The sequence below is a fragment of the Balaenoptera acutorostrata genome, chromosome 13 (assembly GCF_949987535.1).
Source record: "Balaenoptera acutorostrata chromosome 13, mBalAcu1.1, whole genome shotgun sequence".
Taxonomy (NCBI): domain Eukaryota; kingdom Metazoa; phylum Chordata; class Mammalia; order Artiodactyla; family Balaenopteridae; genus Balaenoptera; species Balaenoptera acutorostrata.
In genome coordinates, this window is record NC_080076.1 from 16207591 (window position 1) to 16224027 (window position 16437).

At 41.3% G+C, this 16437-nt stretch overlaps 1 protein-coding gene across 6 annotated transcripts in view; it reads left to right on the forward strand.

The window, feature by feature from the left end:
* Positions 1-16437, forward strand: part of CCBE1 (collagen and calcium binding EGF domains 1) — a 241519-nt gene that overhangs the window by 192159 nt on the left and 32923 nt on the right. For all 6 annotated transcript variants that reach the window (XR_009005008.1, XM_007191995.3, XM_028168972.2 and 3 more), the window contains 2 exons: positions 6520-6572; positions 15908-16042. Coding sequence is in view for 5 of the 6 variants with exons in the window: in XM_007191995.3 (XP_007192057.1) it covers positions 6520-6572; positions 15908-16042 (188 nt within the window). In the remaining variant the exon portion in view is untranslated. The remainder of the gene's footprint in view (positions 1-6519; positions 6573-15907; positions 16043-16437) is intronic.

Genomic DNA, 16437 nt, shown 5'->3' on the forward strand with positions numbered 1-16437 from the left:
ATTCAGTCATACATATACATGTATCTATTCTTTTTCAAATTCTTTTCCCCTTTAGGTTATCACAGAATATTGAGCAGAGTTCCCTGTACTATATAGTAGGTCCTTGTTGGTTATCTATTTTAAATACAGTAGTGAGTATATGTCAGTCCCAAACTCCCAATTTATCCCTCCCTCCACCACCCTCTTTCCCCTTTGGTAACCATAAGTTTGTTCTCTGTGTCTGTGAGTCTGTTTCTGTTTCGTAAATAAGTTCATTTGTATCATTTTTTTAGATTCCGCATATAAGCTGTATCGTATTGATATTTATCTTTCTCTGTCTGACTTACTTCACTCAGTATGATAATCCATGTTGCTGAAAATGGCATTATTTCATTCTTTTTAATGGCTGAGTAACATTCTGTTGTATGTATGTACCGCATCTTTATTCATCTGTCGATGGACATTTAAGTTGCTCCGTGCCTTGGCTATTATAAGTAGTGCTGCAGTGAACATTGGGGTGCATGTATCTGAAAGAGTTCTTTAAAAAACATTTGGGAACTCTGTGTGCCTGGGCAGAATTATCTACTCGTGGGTGGGTGAGGTGCTATTTGGTATCCTAGTCTTGAGCTTCTTGGGTACAGTTTTCCAAAAGAATATACCTTCTGCCTCTTGCCCAGTAGGCAAAGGGTATCAGGCTAACTTCTTGGGTTTGAGGTGGGAACAGGAAGTCTAATTTCTCATCAGGCTTTCAGGTCATCTTGCTTTCTTCTGGCCTCCACTTTCCTCAATATCTGGCATCTGCAGTTTCGACAGCTTACCGAGGTTCTGCAGGGTAGGTTGGCTGGTCTCTCCACGATCACCTCTTCTAGAAGCACTCAGGTTTGAAGTTATCCCACTTTGCAAAATCATTTCCCATCCTTCTGTCCACAGGCCATGTTCATATTCAGTTAACCCTTGAACAACATGAGCTTGAACTGTACAGGTCCACTTAACGCACAGATTTTTTTCAATAAGTATTCAATACACAGTCGGCTCTCCGTATCTATGGACGGATATGGAGTACCAACTGTATTCATTGTACTCTGCCATTTTATATAAGGGACCACAGCATCCATGGATTTTGGTATATCGGGGCTCCTGAAACCAATCCCCTGCAGTTATTGAGGGACAACTGTATTATCGTCCAGAGTTAGAAAGGTCTCCTAAATCCATGGGATATGAGTTTGCATTTTATTTCTTGTTCTCCTTGTTATTTGGAGTTAACTGGTGAAAGAAGACGATGACAAAAATGTTACTTTTCTATCATCTTGAAATCAGAAGTTTCTCTCCCTCCCCTCCCTTCCCCTTCTCTTTTGTTTTTGGAAGAAGAGATGGCATCTGCCATTGACTAAGAAATGGAAGAAAGAGATGAGTCATGAGAGAAAAGCATCTGGGAAGAGTTGCTTTTGCTGTTTTCTTGCTGTGTTCATAAAGCTGCGACTTAGAACACCATTCTGACCCCGAACCAGACCGTGTTCTAGGCACCTTTATTTTATTATCTATAATCCTTGTGTTAATCCTATAAAGCAAATTTTATTGTTCATGTTTTATCCGTGAAGAATCTGAAGCTCAGCAAGTTTAAGAAATGAACCCAAGGTCACATCCCAAGCTCTTTTAAAATTTGTTAAATTTTTTAATTTTTATTTTATTTATTTTTTGGCTGTGTTGGGTCTTCGTTGCTGCCCGCGGGCTTTCTCTAGTTGCGGTGAGTGGGGGCTACTCTTTGTTGCGGTGCGCGGGCTTCTCATTGCGGTGGCTTCTCTTGTTGTGGAGCACGGGCTCTAGGCACGCAGGCTTCAGTAATTGTGGCCCACGGGCTTAGTTGCTCCACGGCATGTGGGATCTTCCCGGACCCGTGTCCCCTGCATTGGCAGGCAGATTCTTGTCCACTGCGCCACCAGGGAAGCCCACATCCCGAGCTCTTTAAAGGTCAGAGCCAGAATTGTAAGCCAGGTCTGCTTAACTCCAGAGCCTTTGCTCCATCTAGCTTGGCACCAAATTCTCTAATAAGTGTAGTTCTTTCTCATATTTTAAAAAGCCTGGTATATTTGGTGCATGTCTAGGCAGCTATGCAAAGGAAACCTCAAGTAAACCTTAGGAAAATTTACTGTTGCCTTGGAGCAAGTGTTGAAATACGTCTTGCCTCCTAGCTCACTTGACCTTTCGAGGTCCCTTCTTCTGGCCCTCTAATTCTGTAGGCAGTGTTTTTTTGTGTTGTTTTTTTTTTTAATTCTTTTCGAGAATCTGGTAACTCACAGCAGACAGTTGGATGATGAGATCTCTGTTATCTTCATTTTCCCGATTTAGTTTTCCCTTCCAAAAGCTTTCACACGCACTTGGCTGGTGGGGTATATTTCTGGCTGCATAGTTTTTATTTATGATTTTTTAATGTGTGTTAATACTCAGGGGCACCCAGGGGAAACATCTGCAGACTTTCCTGATTACCAGATGTCACCCTTTCTATGTAACAACCATCTAATCACCACCTCCCCTTGCCAAGAAATGAGAAAAGCATTTGCGTTTGGAAAAACCACGTTGTGACAAAGTGAAGCGTATTAAGGACTGCCTCCCCTGATTCCACATGAGCTTTTGCTGTCTTAGTTTGTTTTCTAAAAGATAAAAACCGCACGGCCATACTCGCAGTTAGATCTAATAAGTGTCTGTGCTTGCATAATGAGGAGATTTCAGTTTGGCTGGCTCAACTTCATTATACGTGAATTATGTTGTAAGTAATCTCTGAAACAGTATAACATGTATGGCCAGTGTTTATTTTGTTATGCTTTGGACTATTTCATTGTTTACGTGGTGGTTTATGATTGATGGGTATTTAATATGCAAAATAATGCCGTGTTCCCAGGAGGGTACAGTGGAGCCTCCGACCTCCTCCTCTCGAGCAGAGAGATAGTGTTAGTTATGCAGTTAAGAAAAAACAGCCAAGGGGAAGTTAGTTCTTCGCTGAGCAGATATTTAAATGAAGCATGTCCATCCTGAAGCTCAGATTTTCTGACAGAGCTCCGTAGCCTCCTGAAAGCATATCCAATCACTATGTTATCATTTAATTCCATAAAAAAGCAAATGACAGGTGACTTTTGGCTCCACTGTGTGCATGGTCCCAAGCCCTTGAAATGCTCAGAAAGGTTAGAGTGCCCAAGTTTAATGTCTTAGATGTAGAAAAAGAGATTATAAGGATTTCATCCATTTGCATGAACTTTAAAATGCCATAGAACACCTCAGAGGCAAAACCTTAGATGTGCTGTTTAGGTGGAAACAGACAAATAGAACCGTATGTTTAAACGTGGTGTTATACTTGAGATGTATCAAAAGCACATGTTTTGCCCCTCCATCCAACTTTCTCATGAATCACTCGAGTTTCGAATCTTCTAGTGCACTGCTTCCTCCTATAGTTTTCTGTAGGACAGCCTTAAATAATACAGTAAGTAATATCCGTGAAATTTTAATGAATGCTCTGTTAAGCCAGTTTTCTTTTTGGTTGTTAGGAACTTGGACTTTCTTTTTTTTTAATTAATTAATTATTTATTTTATGGCTGTATTAGTTCTTTGTTGCTGCACTCGGGCTTTCTCTAGCTGTGGCGAGTAGGGGCTACTCTTCATTGAGGTGTGCAGGCTTCTCATTGCGGTGGCTTCTCTAGTTGTGGAGCACGGGCTCTAGGCACCCAGGCTTCAGTAGTTGTGGCACGCAGACTCAGTAGTTGTGGCTCGCGGGCTCTAGAGCACAGGCTCAGTAGTTGTGGCGCATGGGCTTAGTTGCTCTGCGGCATGTGGGATCTTCCCGGACCAGGGCTCGAACCCGTGTCCCCTGCATTGGCAGGCAGATTCTTAACCACTGCGCCACCAGGGAAGTCTGGAACTTGGACTTGCTTAAACCATGGAAAACTAGGCAGAGTTTATTTCATAGAATGTAAAGGTAGGTCTTCTACCACTGTTACAAATAATAATCATCATAAATTTATACCCCACGGGCTTTTCTTGTCATGTAAAATTACAATGCAGTTGGAGATATTGGGGAATTAGGTCTAACGGGAAGACTCTGGACATTGCCCCAGATCGCTCATATCAGTAAACTGCATACACATAAGTATTTCCTTTTAACATAAAATATGTCAATGAGAGATTAAAAAATAATATATATTGAGTGGACAAGTACAGGCAGGCAAATGTATCCTTTGTTGAGGGTGGTGTTGAGCTTAGCTCTTTCACTCAAGTCTGCTTTGGGAGCATCCCAAATGCCATTGTTTTTATAATGGAAGCCCACTTATTTTGCTTTGGAAGTAGGATTAGCTGCTGCATCTGGGCTGCGCGTGAGATGTTACAGAAAGGAATGAGGTAATACTGCTGAACCCGATTAGGCATCAGAATGTTCTCATACTAAATGTGATGTTTATAAATTGTATAAAGTAATAAAAATTTTCTGAATTTTTAAAGCTTGGGGAAGAGATTGCTTAAGTTTCTCCTATGAGTGGTCATTCATTTAGCAGACCAGTTCACAAAACTTGATTTGACCAGTAAGATTACACTGACTTGCAAAAGTAGAAAATAATGCTGTTAAATTATTTTTTCCTAAGATGGGATGGAAAAAATGCATTTAAGTGTGTCTCTTCTTAAAGAGACAGAAGGTCTTGTCTAGTCTGGTCGAAGGTTCTGGCCATTTGATGAAAGTGGAAACTTGCTTTAGGACACAGATAATGCCTAATTTTCCAAATCAGTGGTTTGTGCCCCTGATTGATATATACAGATGACATGTTAACACAGGTGGCATGATAGGTTGCAGGTGATATGCAGTTCCTAGCTGGTAGATCCTATTTAACTTATTCCCTTTCTGTTCCACCTGGAAAGCATATCCAAATGCAAATGAGTCAGAATGACCTTGCGATGAGAATAACCTTGAATCTGATTTCTCTTATGGTTACAAAGAAGAGTATTTTTAATGGTAGTTTAACCCTTATAGTCAACTCCAAATATCTTGGTAAGTTCTTGAGATTTGCAGATTCACGGGACCCTGGTTAATTCTTACTCTCTGATTAAACATACACTAATGTTGGAAGTGGTAAAGGGAAGCTTACTTAGAAACCAGCTGGGAGAGAAGGGAAGGGAAAAGTGATGGAGATTGGAGAGATGGAGAGCTGAGATTTCCTACTTTTTCATTCATTACAAGTATATCTTCCTTTATATCATTGAACATAGTTACATGTTTGCATCTGATAATTCCAACCTCTGGGTTATCTTAGAGTTGACACCATTAATTGTCTTTTCCCTTGAGAATAGGTCACATTTATACATGTTGTGTTGTAGAGACCCTGCATCCTGATATATTCATCCAAAGAGTATTGATATTTTCCTTTTAGCAGACAGTTAACTTGATTAGACAAAAAGTGACAACTGTTTGGCCTGTAGAAGTGGCAGCTCAAGTCTTCATTCAGCCCCTTTTGTCTTTAGCTGAGATGTTTTGGATCTGCTCTTCACACACATGGGTTAGGGGTTACCAGAAACTTGGACAGAGTTTATACACAAAATTCAGGGCTCTCCTTCTCTAGCACTGTGCTTTCCAGGATTCCTTCTCAATTTCTCATGGCTCTGGATCCCAAGGCTTTGTCCTCTGTTTGATCAGGCCAAAACATACTGCAGGTTTTCTCGCAGACTTTTAGCTTCCACGTGGCAACTGTGATCTGCAGACAGGATAAAGCCCTAAAAAGCAGGGATATTACCCTCTGTCAGTCCCTTGTTGAAAATTTCAACTGTCCTCCTCAATCTGTCTGCTTTAACTCTCCAGAATCATCAGGTAGTTGTTTGCTTCTGTTTTGTGCAGAGTTTATTGTTGTTGTCTGCAGGGGGGCTGGTCTCTTAGGAGGTCACAACTCCGTCCCAGAGGTACGATCCCTACCGTAGGGATTTGCATTTTGAACTGATGGTACCATTTCTTGGGCAGGGATGTAAGTCTTGGATGTTTATGTTAAAATTTGCCTGTTAGCCGTTCTTAAAATTCAGATATTTTAGGTATCTTTAGGTACCTTATGTGGTACAGGTGTTTTTAAAAAAAAAAAAAGGGGGGGGAGTCAGAATGCTTGGATTCCAGTCCCAGGCTTGATAATAATAAGTTACCTAATTATTGGTAATTATCAATCATTATGTTATAATTAGCCTCATGTTACTGTAATTAGCGCATATAATTAGCAAGTCATGTGACTCCTTGACCTGTAGGATGGTAAGCCACTAATCATCTAATATACATATCTTGAAGTCTCAGGGTTAATTCACTTCATAGGATTCAAAGGATTAATGTCCTATATTAGGTGGGGAAAAGGTGTGGTCATATGGTAGTGATAATATTTTTTCTGTTTATCTCAGATTCCTTCTACCCCGACTTTCCTTTATGCCTCAGTTCTTCCTGGGCGCAAGTTATTTCATTCAAAATCGCTGATTGTAAAGAATTTTATTTTTAATCTAACATAGCACATTTGAAATGCATTTTTGTTTGTCTCTTAGGAGGAAGTGCTGCAAAGGGTATAAATTTGTCCTTGGACAATGCATCCCAGAAGGTATGTAATATAACGGATTATATCTTCTCACCTTGTTTATGACTAATAACCAGAGGTCTGTAACATTCAGATGTACACGGAACATATGTATGTTACCGGTGCATGCATGTGTAATTTCTCTCTTTTTTTGGCTCTAAATTCTTCTAATGCCAATTTGGTTATACATGTCAGGCTCTATCTAAATCATTACATAACATTTACATGTATATTGAGTAATTCTTGTATCTCCGGTTTTGTATTGTAGAGACTGTAATTCCCTAGTCAGTATTTCATGCACAGTTAGAACACAGCCATCTTCCCCAGCCTCTCTACCTGCTTTTCATCTGCTAAACGTGAAGCCCCTTGATCATCAGTAAACACTGCTCAGCCCAGCACTGAAGAGACAGAGTGATGTAAGACGTGGGCCCAGCCCTCAAGCTGGGAGACAGCATGTGGATGGCATGGAATCAGAGAGACCTGGATTTTAATCATGCTTCCATGTTGCCGTAATCCATTTGCACTGCTGTGACAAAAATACGTTAGACTGTGTGGAGGCTGGGAAGTCCAAGAGCAAGGCACTGGAAAGTCCAGTGTCTGGTGAGCGCTTCCTGGTTCATAGACAGCCATCTTCTTGCTGTGTCTTCACATGGTGGAAAGGGCAAGGGAGCTCTCTGGAGTCTCTTTTATAAGGGCACTAATTCCATTTATGAGGGCTTCACCCTTGTGATCTAATAATCTCCCAAAGGCCCCCACCTAATACCATCACACTGGGGGTTAGGGTTTCAAAATATGAATTTCAGGAAGACACAAACATTCAGTCCATAACACACATCCTGCTAGCTATGACCTTGGGCACGTGACTTTCTAAACCTTAGTTTTTGCAGAAAGTGTTAGTACTTGACTCGTGGTGGCTTTAAGAGGATTACCGCATGTAAAGTACTTGGAACAGAGGCTGGCTCTTATTAAGTGCTTGATAACTCGTGGTTGCTGTTATTACTAACAACTGCAATATGCATAGTAGAGGCACACATATTGCAGAAGGGGCACATAGTCCCAGAGACCAGAGCGGTCAGAGGTGGTCTCGAGAAGGAGAGGAGTTTGGAGCTAGGTTATGAGGAAGGCTGCTCAGGACTTAGACAAGAAGGAGGAAGAGAACTGTAAAAGATTCCAGGCAGAGCACTGATACAGAAAACACTAAGAACTGTTGGAAGAGCATGAGATTAGTTTGCCCAGGGCTGGGCTGGGGACAGGTGAGTAGGTAATGGGAAATAGTTTTCTTCACTGTTGGCCAAGAATCCAGGTCTCTCTAGTGGACTTGGAGCCCAGCCAAACTAATTATATTGCATTATCTCATAGGGAGCAGTTTCTTTATCAGTTAGAGATAAATGAATCCTTCTTATTTATTGCGCTCTTTTACAGAAGAGTTCATTAAGCCATAGCTGTCAACTCCGAGAAAGCTGCTTTAGGAAGGCTGGTTAGGAAATCTCTTCACATACGTTGGCTTATATTGGTCTCTCCAAGATGGAATTTCTCACTGCCAGCTAGTTCTGTTAGAGCTCGGTGGGAAAAAAACCCACAGAGGTCAAAATAATTGCATTCTTTTATAAGCCAGCTTTTCTCAGCCACCAGCTGAGTCCTTTATATTTCAATTTTGCAGATACAGAAAGATAATGAAGTTTAGGCCCATCAATTTAAGATCCCAGTTAAGGACCTTGCCCAACCTGATTAAAAACACATTACATGGCTACCACATGCTTAGAGTTTCTTTAAATGATAGGTGTTGTGGTTTCAAACATCTAAGCCTAGAACCAGTCTCCCTCTCCCTGCAGTAAGACGTTATCAGCACCTAAGATTAATGTAACTTAGAACTGAATATTTCCAAGAAAAGTGGTCCCAAGTGCTGAAAGTTGCTTTGCCGTAACTAACTCTGTTCTGTCGCTTTTCACTAGAACACTTCTTAAAGTTGATTTGTTTTCCTCTGTGGGAATAAGTCAGTGTGTGTGTGTGTTTGTGTTTATGACTAAAGATATCTTTCATCATAAATGTTTCTGTTACCCAAGGATGCAAAGTGTAGGATTTCAGAAAAGATGATGTATTAGTCACGATTCTCCAGAGAAACAGAGATTTATTTTAAGGAACTGGCTCCCAAGATTGTAGAGGCAGGCAAGTCCAAAATCTGCAGGGTAGGCCAGCAGGCTGCAGACCTCAGGAAGAGTTACAGTTTGAGTCTGAAGGGCCATGTGCTGGCAGAATTCCCTCTTTATCAATGAAGGGCCATCGTTTTTCTATTTAGACCTTCAACTGATTGGAGGAGACCAGCCCACAGTGTGGAGGGCAATCTGCTTTACTCAGCGTCTACTGATTTAAATGTTAATCTCATTTAAAAAAAAAAAATCTCTGCAGAAAATTCTGGAAAAATGGCCAGATATTTGGGTACTGTGGCCTAGCCAAGTTAACCCTTAAAATAGCCATTGCAGATAATAGAAAGAGATTAGAATTTCTAAAGAAATATGCTAGTGAGTAGAAGCTGCCATTTAAGAGTGTTGTTGCCTCATTTGTTTAAGTGTCAGCAACTTGTGGCCTGTGAGCCACATCTGGCCCACCACCTGGTTTGTAAATAAAGCTTTATTGAAGCACAGACATACCCATTCGCTTAAATTTTGTCTATGGCGACTTTTGCCCTGCAACAGCAGAGTTGAGTAGCTGCAACAAAGCCCTGCAAAGCCAAAAGTATTATCTAGCCCCTTTACAGAAGAAGTTTGCCAACCCCTGCCATAATTGTTATCTACATTGCCCAGGGGGTAAGGTAATCAGATTTGTTCTAGTTCAGCAACTACTAATTGAACTTAAACTGTAGGAAGAGAATAGTGCTGGTTACTCCAGGGGACACAGTTCCTTTCAGTTATCCAAACAGTCATTAGAACTAATAGTAAAAGAAGCTAAAAAGAAGGTCAAGCTTTGACTATGTGTCAGGCACTGTGCTTAATGCATCATCCAATTTAATCTTCCTAAAAGCACCATGAAGCTGGTCTTATTGTTCTCCCTATTTTACAGGTAAGGAAGTTGAGTCCTAAAGACCTCAGGATCACAGGGAGAGTGGCAGAGTGGGGAGGGTTGGCTCCAGACCCTGTGCTCTTCATCATACCGCTTCATGCCTCCTAGAATAGAGCCTGGCACAGAGTAGGCATTCAGCAAATATGGCAGAGCAGGATCGGGTCCTGTGGGGATTGGTGGGATGCAGAAACTAAACTCTGTTGAGGACTTCAAGGAAGTCTTCTTAAAAAAGTGACGTTTGCATTGGGACTTGAGAAACTAGATAGGGTATCAACAGTAATAAAATGCTGAGAGTAAGAGTGGAGGGGTTGATTGGACATTATAAAGGGTGAAAACAGAATACACAAAAATGTAACAGTAAGCCATGGATGTGATAAGGGATGATGGGGAAGAGAGTGTATTCCTTATCAAAGTGTAAGGAATTCATAAATGAGTCTTAAGGTTGGAAGCGTAGTCTCAGGGATAGAACACCAGACCTCAAATGCAAGAGTGTGAGCCATTTATATTTAATGTTGATGAGCATAGCATTTACAGGCTTTCTGAGCAAGGTGGTGACACTCACAGAGCTATACTTTCAGAATATTACTGGCCTGACGGTGTTACATAGAGTGGACTTAAGGGGGAAGAATCTTGAGATGAGGATTTACAAGGGAGGTTCTGAAGATCTGAGTTAGAATGGTGCCAAGAGAAATAGGGCAGGTGAAAATAGAGAAACTGTAGAGGGAAAAGCTACAGAGCAGGAAGCTGGTGGTCTCTAGAAAACCATCGAAAATGGAAAGTTGAATAAATTCACTAACCTTGCTACCTCCAGAAACCCCACAAAGTAGGGCAGGGGGAAGGTGTATTGTGGATGCCGGGGGTTCACAAAAGACATATAAACCCACAAAAACAGAGAAAAAGGAAGAGGAGATAACAGCAACAAAAATTTGGAATCTGGAGAACAGAGAGGTTGTAAATAACTTAGCAAAATGGGAAAGATGAATCCTTAACCAGCATCAGGGGAAACTAAGGAGCAATCCAATTTACACCAAAACAAATAACAATCAGAAAAACTAAAAGTTTCCAGAAGCAGAGGTACTAGGAAGTGAAAAACAATGTCAACACAGAAGGATTGACTGAAAATCTGTTTAAGAAGAAGTCAGACTCCCAGAACTTGTCCTTCACTCCACAGAGACAGAATATTGCACCTTCCAAGACCAAGCACAAGACCAGAGATGTATTCTTTTGAGAGGGTACTTGGAGGCTGTTGGGACTGAGGGTGCCAGTCAGAGGTGAAGGTAGGGTTCTGATACTGAAAATGGAAGGATTTAGTAAAGGATTATCATGCATTAAATGTTACACTCAACGTTCTTCTCCACTTGAGTTCCAAAAGTTCCTGACTTTACTGTCAGGCAAGGATTTGGAAATGTCTTCTGTGGATGTTCTGGATGATTCAGGAAAAAAGTCCTAAAGAAACTGACATTGAAATGCACGAAGCAAATCACTTAAATGAAGCCCAGGCTATTTACAGTAGCCAGGACACAGAAGCAACCTAAGTGTCCATCGACAGATGAATGGATAAAGAAGATGTGGCACATATATACAATGGAATATTACTCAGCCATGAAAAGAAATGAAATTGAGTTATTTGTAGTGAGGTGGATGGACCTAGAGTCTGTCATACAGAGTGAAGTAAGTCAGAAAGAGAAAAACAAATACCGTATGCTAACACATATATATGGAATCTAAAAAAAAATGGTTCTGATGAACCTAGGGGCAGAACAGGAATAAAGACGCAGTTGTAGAGAATGGACTTGAGGGCACGGGGAGGGGGAAGGGGAGGCTGGGATGAAGTGAGAGAGTGGCATGGACATATATACACTACCAAATGTAAAATAGATAGTTAGTGGGAAGCAGCTGCATAGCAGAGGGAGATCAGCTGGTGCTTTGTGACCACCTCGAGGGGTGGGATAGGGAGGGTGGGAGGGAAGCTCAAGAGGGAGGAGATATGGGGATATATGTATATGTATAGCTAATTCACTTTGTTATACAGCAACAACTAACACAACAATGTAAAGCAATTACACTCCAATAAAGATGCTAAAAAAAAAAATTAAGCCTAGTGTTTATAAAGTCTACCACATGCAAAGAGCTTCTATTTAGCTGATTTTATAGCCTTCTATTCAATATTTAGCTAATTTTATAGCTTTGCTTCTATTTAGCTATAAATTTTTTATATTTTAGCTATTGTATTTAACCATGAATCAGTTACAGCAGACGTCCAAACAGGAAAAGGATCACCAGTCATTAGAGGAAAACCTACAGAAGAAACATACAGGAAAAAAAGAAAAAGAGTCTTAGAGAAAACACCACACAGAAAGAAGAAAACTTCAAAGTAACTACCATTTATACGTCAGTGAGTTACAAAAATGGTATAGCATCCATGGGACCAGACATGGTGTTATTAAAAAAGGTCATTCAAAGAAGAAATAAAGAATCCTTGGAAATTAAAAACATGATAAGATGAGAACAGGAAAAAGGTTGGGAGATGAGATTGTGAAAATCTCTCAGGACCTGGAGCAAAAGATCAAAGAAATAAAAAATAGTAAAAGAAAAATATGAGAATATTATTAGAGGACGAGTCCAGGGGATGCAACATCCAAATAAGAGTTCCACACAGAACAGAGGAAGAAGAAGAGAGTAAACCGTTAAGGATATAATTCAAGAAAATTCTCTAGAATTGAAGGATATGAATTTCTAGATTAAAAGGGCCTACCAAAAATTGAAGGGGTCCCACATAAAGACATCATTGTGAAACGTTAGTACCTTGGGGCAAAAAGAAAATACTAACATTGTTCACAGAGGGAAGAATGAGATTTGAAAGATCAAGAATTAGAATCTTATAGGACTTATCCATAGCAGGACTGAAAGCTAGAAGACAGGGGAGCAGTTCCTTCAAAATTCTAAGGTAGTTTTCCAAACCTAGAATTATATACCCTAACTAGCCATAAGGGTTGAAAAAAGACATTTTCAGGCACACATGATTTCAAAATTTTAAATCCTGTAAGACCTTTCTCAGTCTCTCTCCCCTCCCACCTTGTTCACTTTCCCAGCCCTGTTCTCAGTACTTAATAAGCCAGCAGCCAACAAGGCAGAAATGTGGTTTCCAGAGTACCAGTCACAAAGTAGCTCATGGAAGTGGAAGTTTGAAGCTAAGAGAGAAAGTTCACAACTGCCCCCCCCAAATATACAAAATAATTATTATTTTTATTGAAGTATAGTTGATATTCAGTATTGTTAGCTTCAGCTGTACAGCAAAGTGATTCAACTGTATATATATATTTTTCAGATTCTTTTCCATTATAGGTTATTACAAGATACTGAATATAGTTCCCTCTGCTATACAGTAAATCCTTGTTGTTTATCTATTTTATATGTAGTAGTGTGTATCTGCTAATCCCATACTACTAATTTATCCCTCCCCCACTCTTTCCCCTTTGGTAACCATAAGTTTGTTTCCTATGTCTGTGAGTCTGTTTCTGTTTTGTAAATAAACTGATTTGTATTATATTTTAGATTCCAAATGTAAGTGATTATATTTGTCTTTCTGTGTCTGACTTATTTCACTTAGTGTTACGTGCTCTAGGTCCATCCATGTTGCTGGAAATGGCATTATTTCATTCCTTTTTGGGGCTGAGGAATATTCCATTGTATATATGTGCCACATCTTCTTTATCCATTCATCTGTTGGTGGACATTTAGGCTGCTTGCATGTCTTGGCTATTGTAAATAGTGCTGCAGTGAACATTGGGTGCATGTGGTACTAGATAATTATTTTAATTCCAGGGAAAACAAAAGGGTCTTCAAGGAAGGATAGGGAATTAGAGTATACTTCCAGGCTTAGCAAAAAATAGCTTTTATATTGTCATTATGGTGCCAACACTGAAGACTTGTAAAACCAAAATTTCAGTGTAACGACAGGGGCAAAATGAAGGAGTAGGAAGCATGGACGTGGTTGAGGAAACGGTGATAAAGCTGAACGTGTGTCGTCCATGACTAGAAATCCATAGAGAGTGTTCAGCACACAGAGGAGGAGGAAGCAATGCAAGCTGGCTGTTTAGAGACGCAGAGGTAAATCATAAAAGAATCAGCCGGAGGAGCTGGAAGTGGTACCTCAAGAGAGCTGGAATGAGGAGGAAATCAGGGCTGCTGTTTTTCAAAACAGGTCTTTTTCTTTCTCTTTTTTTTTTTTTTTTAGCATTTTGCTATCTCTTTTTTATAAATTAATTTTTATTAGAGTATAGTTGCTCTACAATGTTGTGTTCGTTTCTACTGTACAGCAAAATGAATCAGCTATACATACACACATATATCCCCTCTTTTTTGGATTTCCTTCCCATTTAGGTCACCACAGTGCATTACATAGAGTTCCCTGTGCTATACAGTAGGTTCTCATTAGTTATCTGTTTTACACATAGTATCAATAGTGTATATACGTCAATCCCAATTTCCCAATTCATCCCACCACCACCCTCCCCCCCTCCCCCCCTTTCCCCACCTTGGTGTCCATACGTTTGTTTGTTCTCTACGTCTGTGTCTCTATTTCTGCTTTGCGATTAAGATCACGTATACCATTTTCCTAGATTCCACATGTATGTCAGAAAGAGAAAAACAAATATCGTATATTAACACATATATGTCAAAACAGGTCTTAGCATAACAGTCCACACGGGACTCCTGACTCTGCCCCTTTCCTCCCCTCCCTCCCTGGCAGCTGCTGGATGATGGGTACAGCTGGCCGAGCAGGGCAGCCCACAGCCAATCACGGCTGAGACCTTGCTCTTGAGCAAAAAGAGGACAGAACATGGGCTGCCTAGAGGTGATGCTTCGGCAAAGAAAATGCATTTGACCAGGGACACATGCAGGAGGACCAGGCCTGGAATCACATCTGTGGGGAGGGGTATTTAGCAAGGGCCGCCTTCCAGGTCGTCCTGAGGTTGGCGTGATCCTTGCTCGCTGACCCCACCTGCATCAGGGGCTGACAGCCCACCCATTACACTTTCACATGTGGCAGAGCCAAGCCAGGCTCACTCTGTTTCCAGCGATAGTTTATCTGTCAGCACCTGGGGGAGACAGTGCAGTGATTAATGAGATGCTGGGTCTAGTCTGGAAGTAAATGTTCAGCCTGTGCCTCCTGACTTAGAGCCGAAGTCCCTTCAGAGGCTCGTTAAGTATTAGTTTGTAAGGAACTGAGAAAAGAGGAGATGCCCTGATTCGCGACGAATAGAGCATCCACCCCAGTTTGCACAGACTTAGAGCTGGAACAAGATCTCTGGCCATTCTGCCTTACCCAGCCGCTGCTCAGCATGCAGAATCGACCCTCCCCCACCCCATCTGCATGCCTACAGCGCAGAGAGACATCAGTCAGCCTCCCCCATGCTCCTCCCAACCTGCCTGGCTTCCAGCACCACCCCGCCCCTCACGTTAGGACGCCAGTGCCCATCGCCAGGGCTGGCTGTTCTTCAGTATTCAGCTGGAAGGAATTCCTTGTCTCCACAGCAGTTGGTGAAAAAGAGGAAACAGGCCTCCAGGTAATTCAGCAGAGCCTGGCCACCTAAAGCTTCTTTGCTCTCTGGATGAATGACAAAAATCAACTACTGAATTGCACACTATAAAAGGGTAAATTTTGTGCCATGTGGATTATATTTTAATAAAGGTGTTCTATTTAAAATGAAAAAAAGAAAGGCAGCAAAAGAGAAATACAGTGACTCTTGATCATGGGGGAAATCCTCAAGTAGATCAATTTTTAGAAAGAATAAACATGAAAGTTTAATATCTGTAAATTGACCCTCTTAAAGTTATATGTGTCCAAGTACCCAGAGGAAAAAATCTCCTTTTACCCCAGGGATTGCATATTTTGGTTTGAAGATCTTTGCGCTAGATGAATTTATTTGAGGTTACTTTTACATGGGAAGCACGTTCTTCTGACATAGATTGTGCCAATCAATACACCATTAAAGTTTGTAACGATGCTCTTACAGAAAGAATAAAAAAAGGATGGTGAGGTGACATCTAGGGAGTATCACAAATGATATTTGCATTTAGCCATGGAGATGCCAAGCACTCAGTTACCCATCGCAGCCCTCCTGGAAGATGCCCCGTGGCCTGAAGAGTTAATTCCCTCTACACACAGCTGGTCACACCACGGTTCCCCTCGAGCTGAGTGCAGCCTAGACAGTCTGTTCCCGACCAGGGCTGGGTGGGCCCCGCCTCCGTCTAGTGAATGACTGTGGTTGATTTGAGTTCACACTTCTCTCTTTCAGATTATGACGTATGTGCTGAGGCTCCCTGTGAACAGCAGTGCACAGATAACTTCGGCCGAGTGCTGTGTACGTGTTACCCAGGATACCGATATGACCGGGAGAGGCACCGGAGGCGGGAGAAGCCGTACTGTCTGGGTGCGTGGGTCATGCGCGTTATTTCCTGGGTCCTGAGGAAGTGCCAGATTCTGATGATTCTTTTGAACATTCTTCATCAGTGGGGACCAGCTCTCAGGAGCCACTTTGATCCCTCCCCTTACATCCTGATACTTGTTGGATGGAGTTGGGTTGGTACTATTCTAGGGGTCACTGCCTTTCACCGTGATTATTAAAACAAACGATGACCAAGGGATTCTTCAGGGAGTGGGTACCAGTCAGATCCTAATTGGCAGTGAGATATAAGAGCAGGAGAAGGGGAATATTATCAAACGAAAACTAGAATAAGGTGAAACAGAATGTAAGTGGGCAGAAATGTGAAAATGCAGGAAGAACGAAACAAGGATAAGCCTTCTCTCAGAAGATGACCCGGAAGA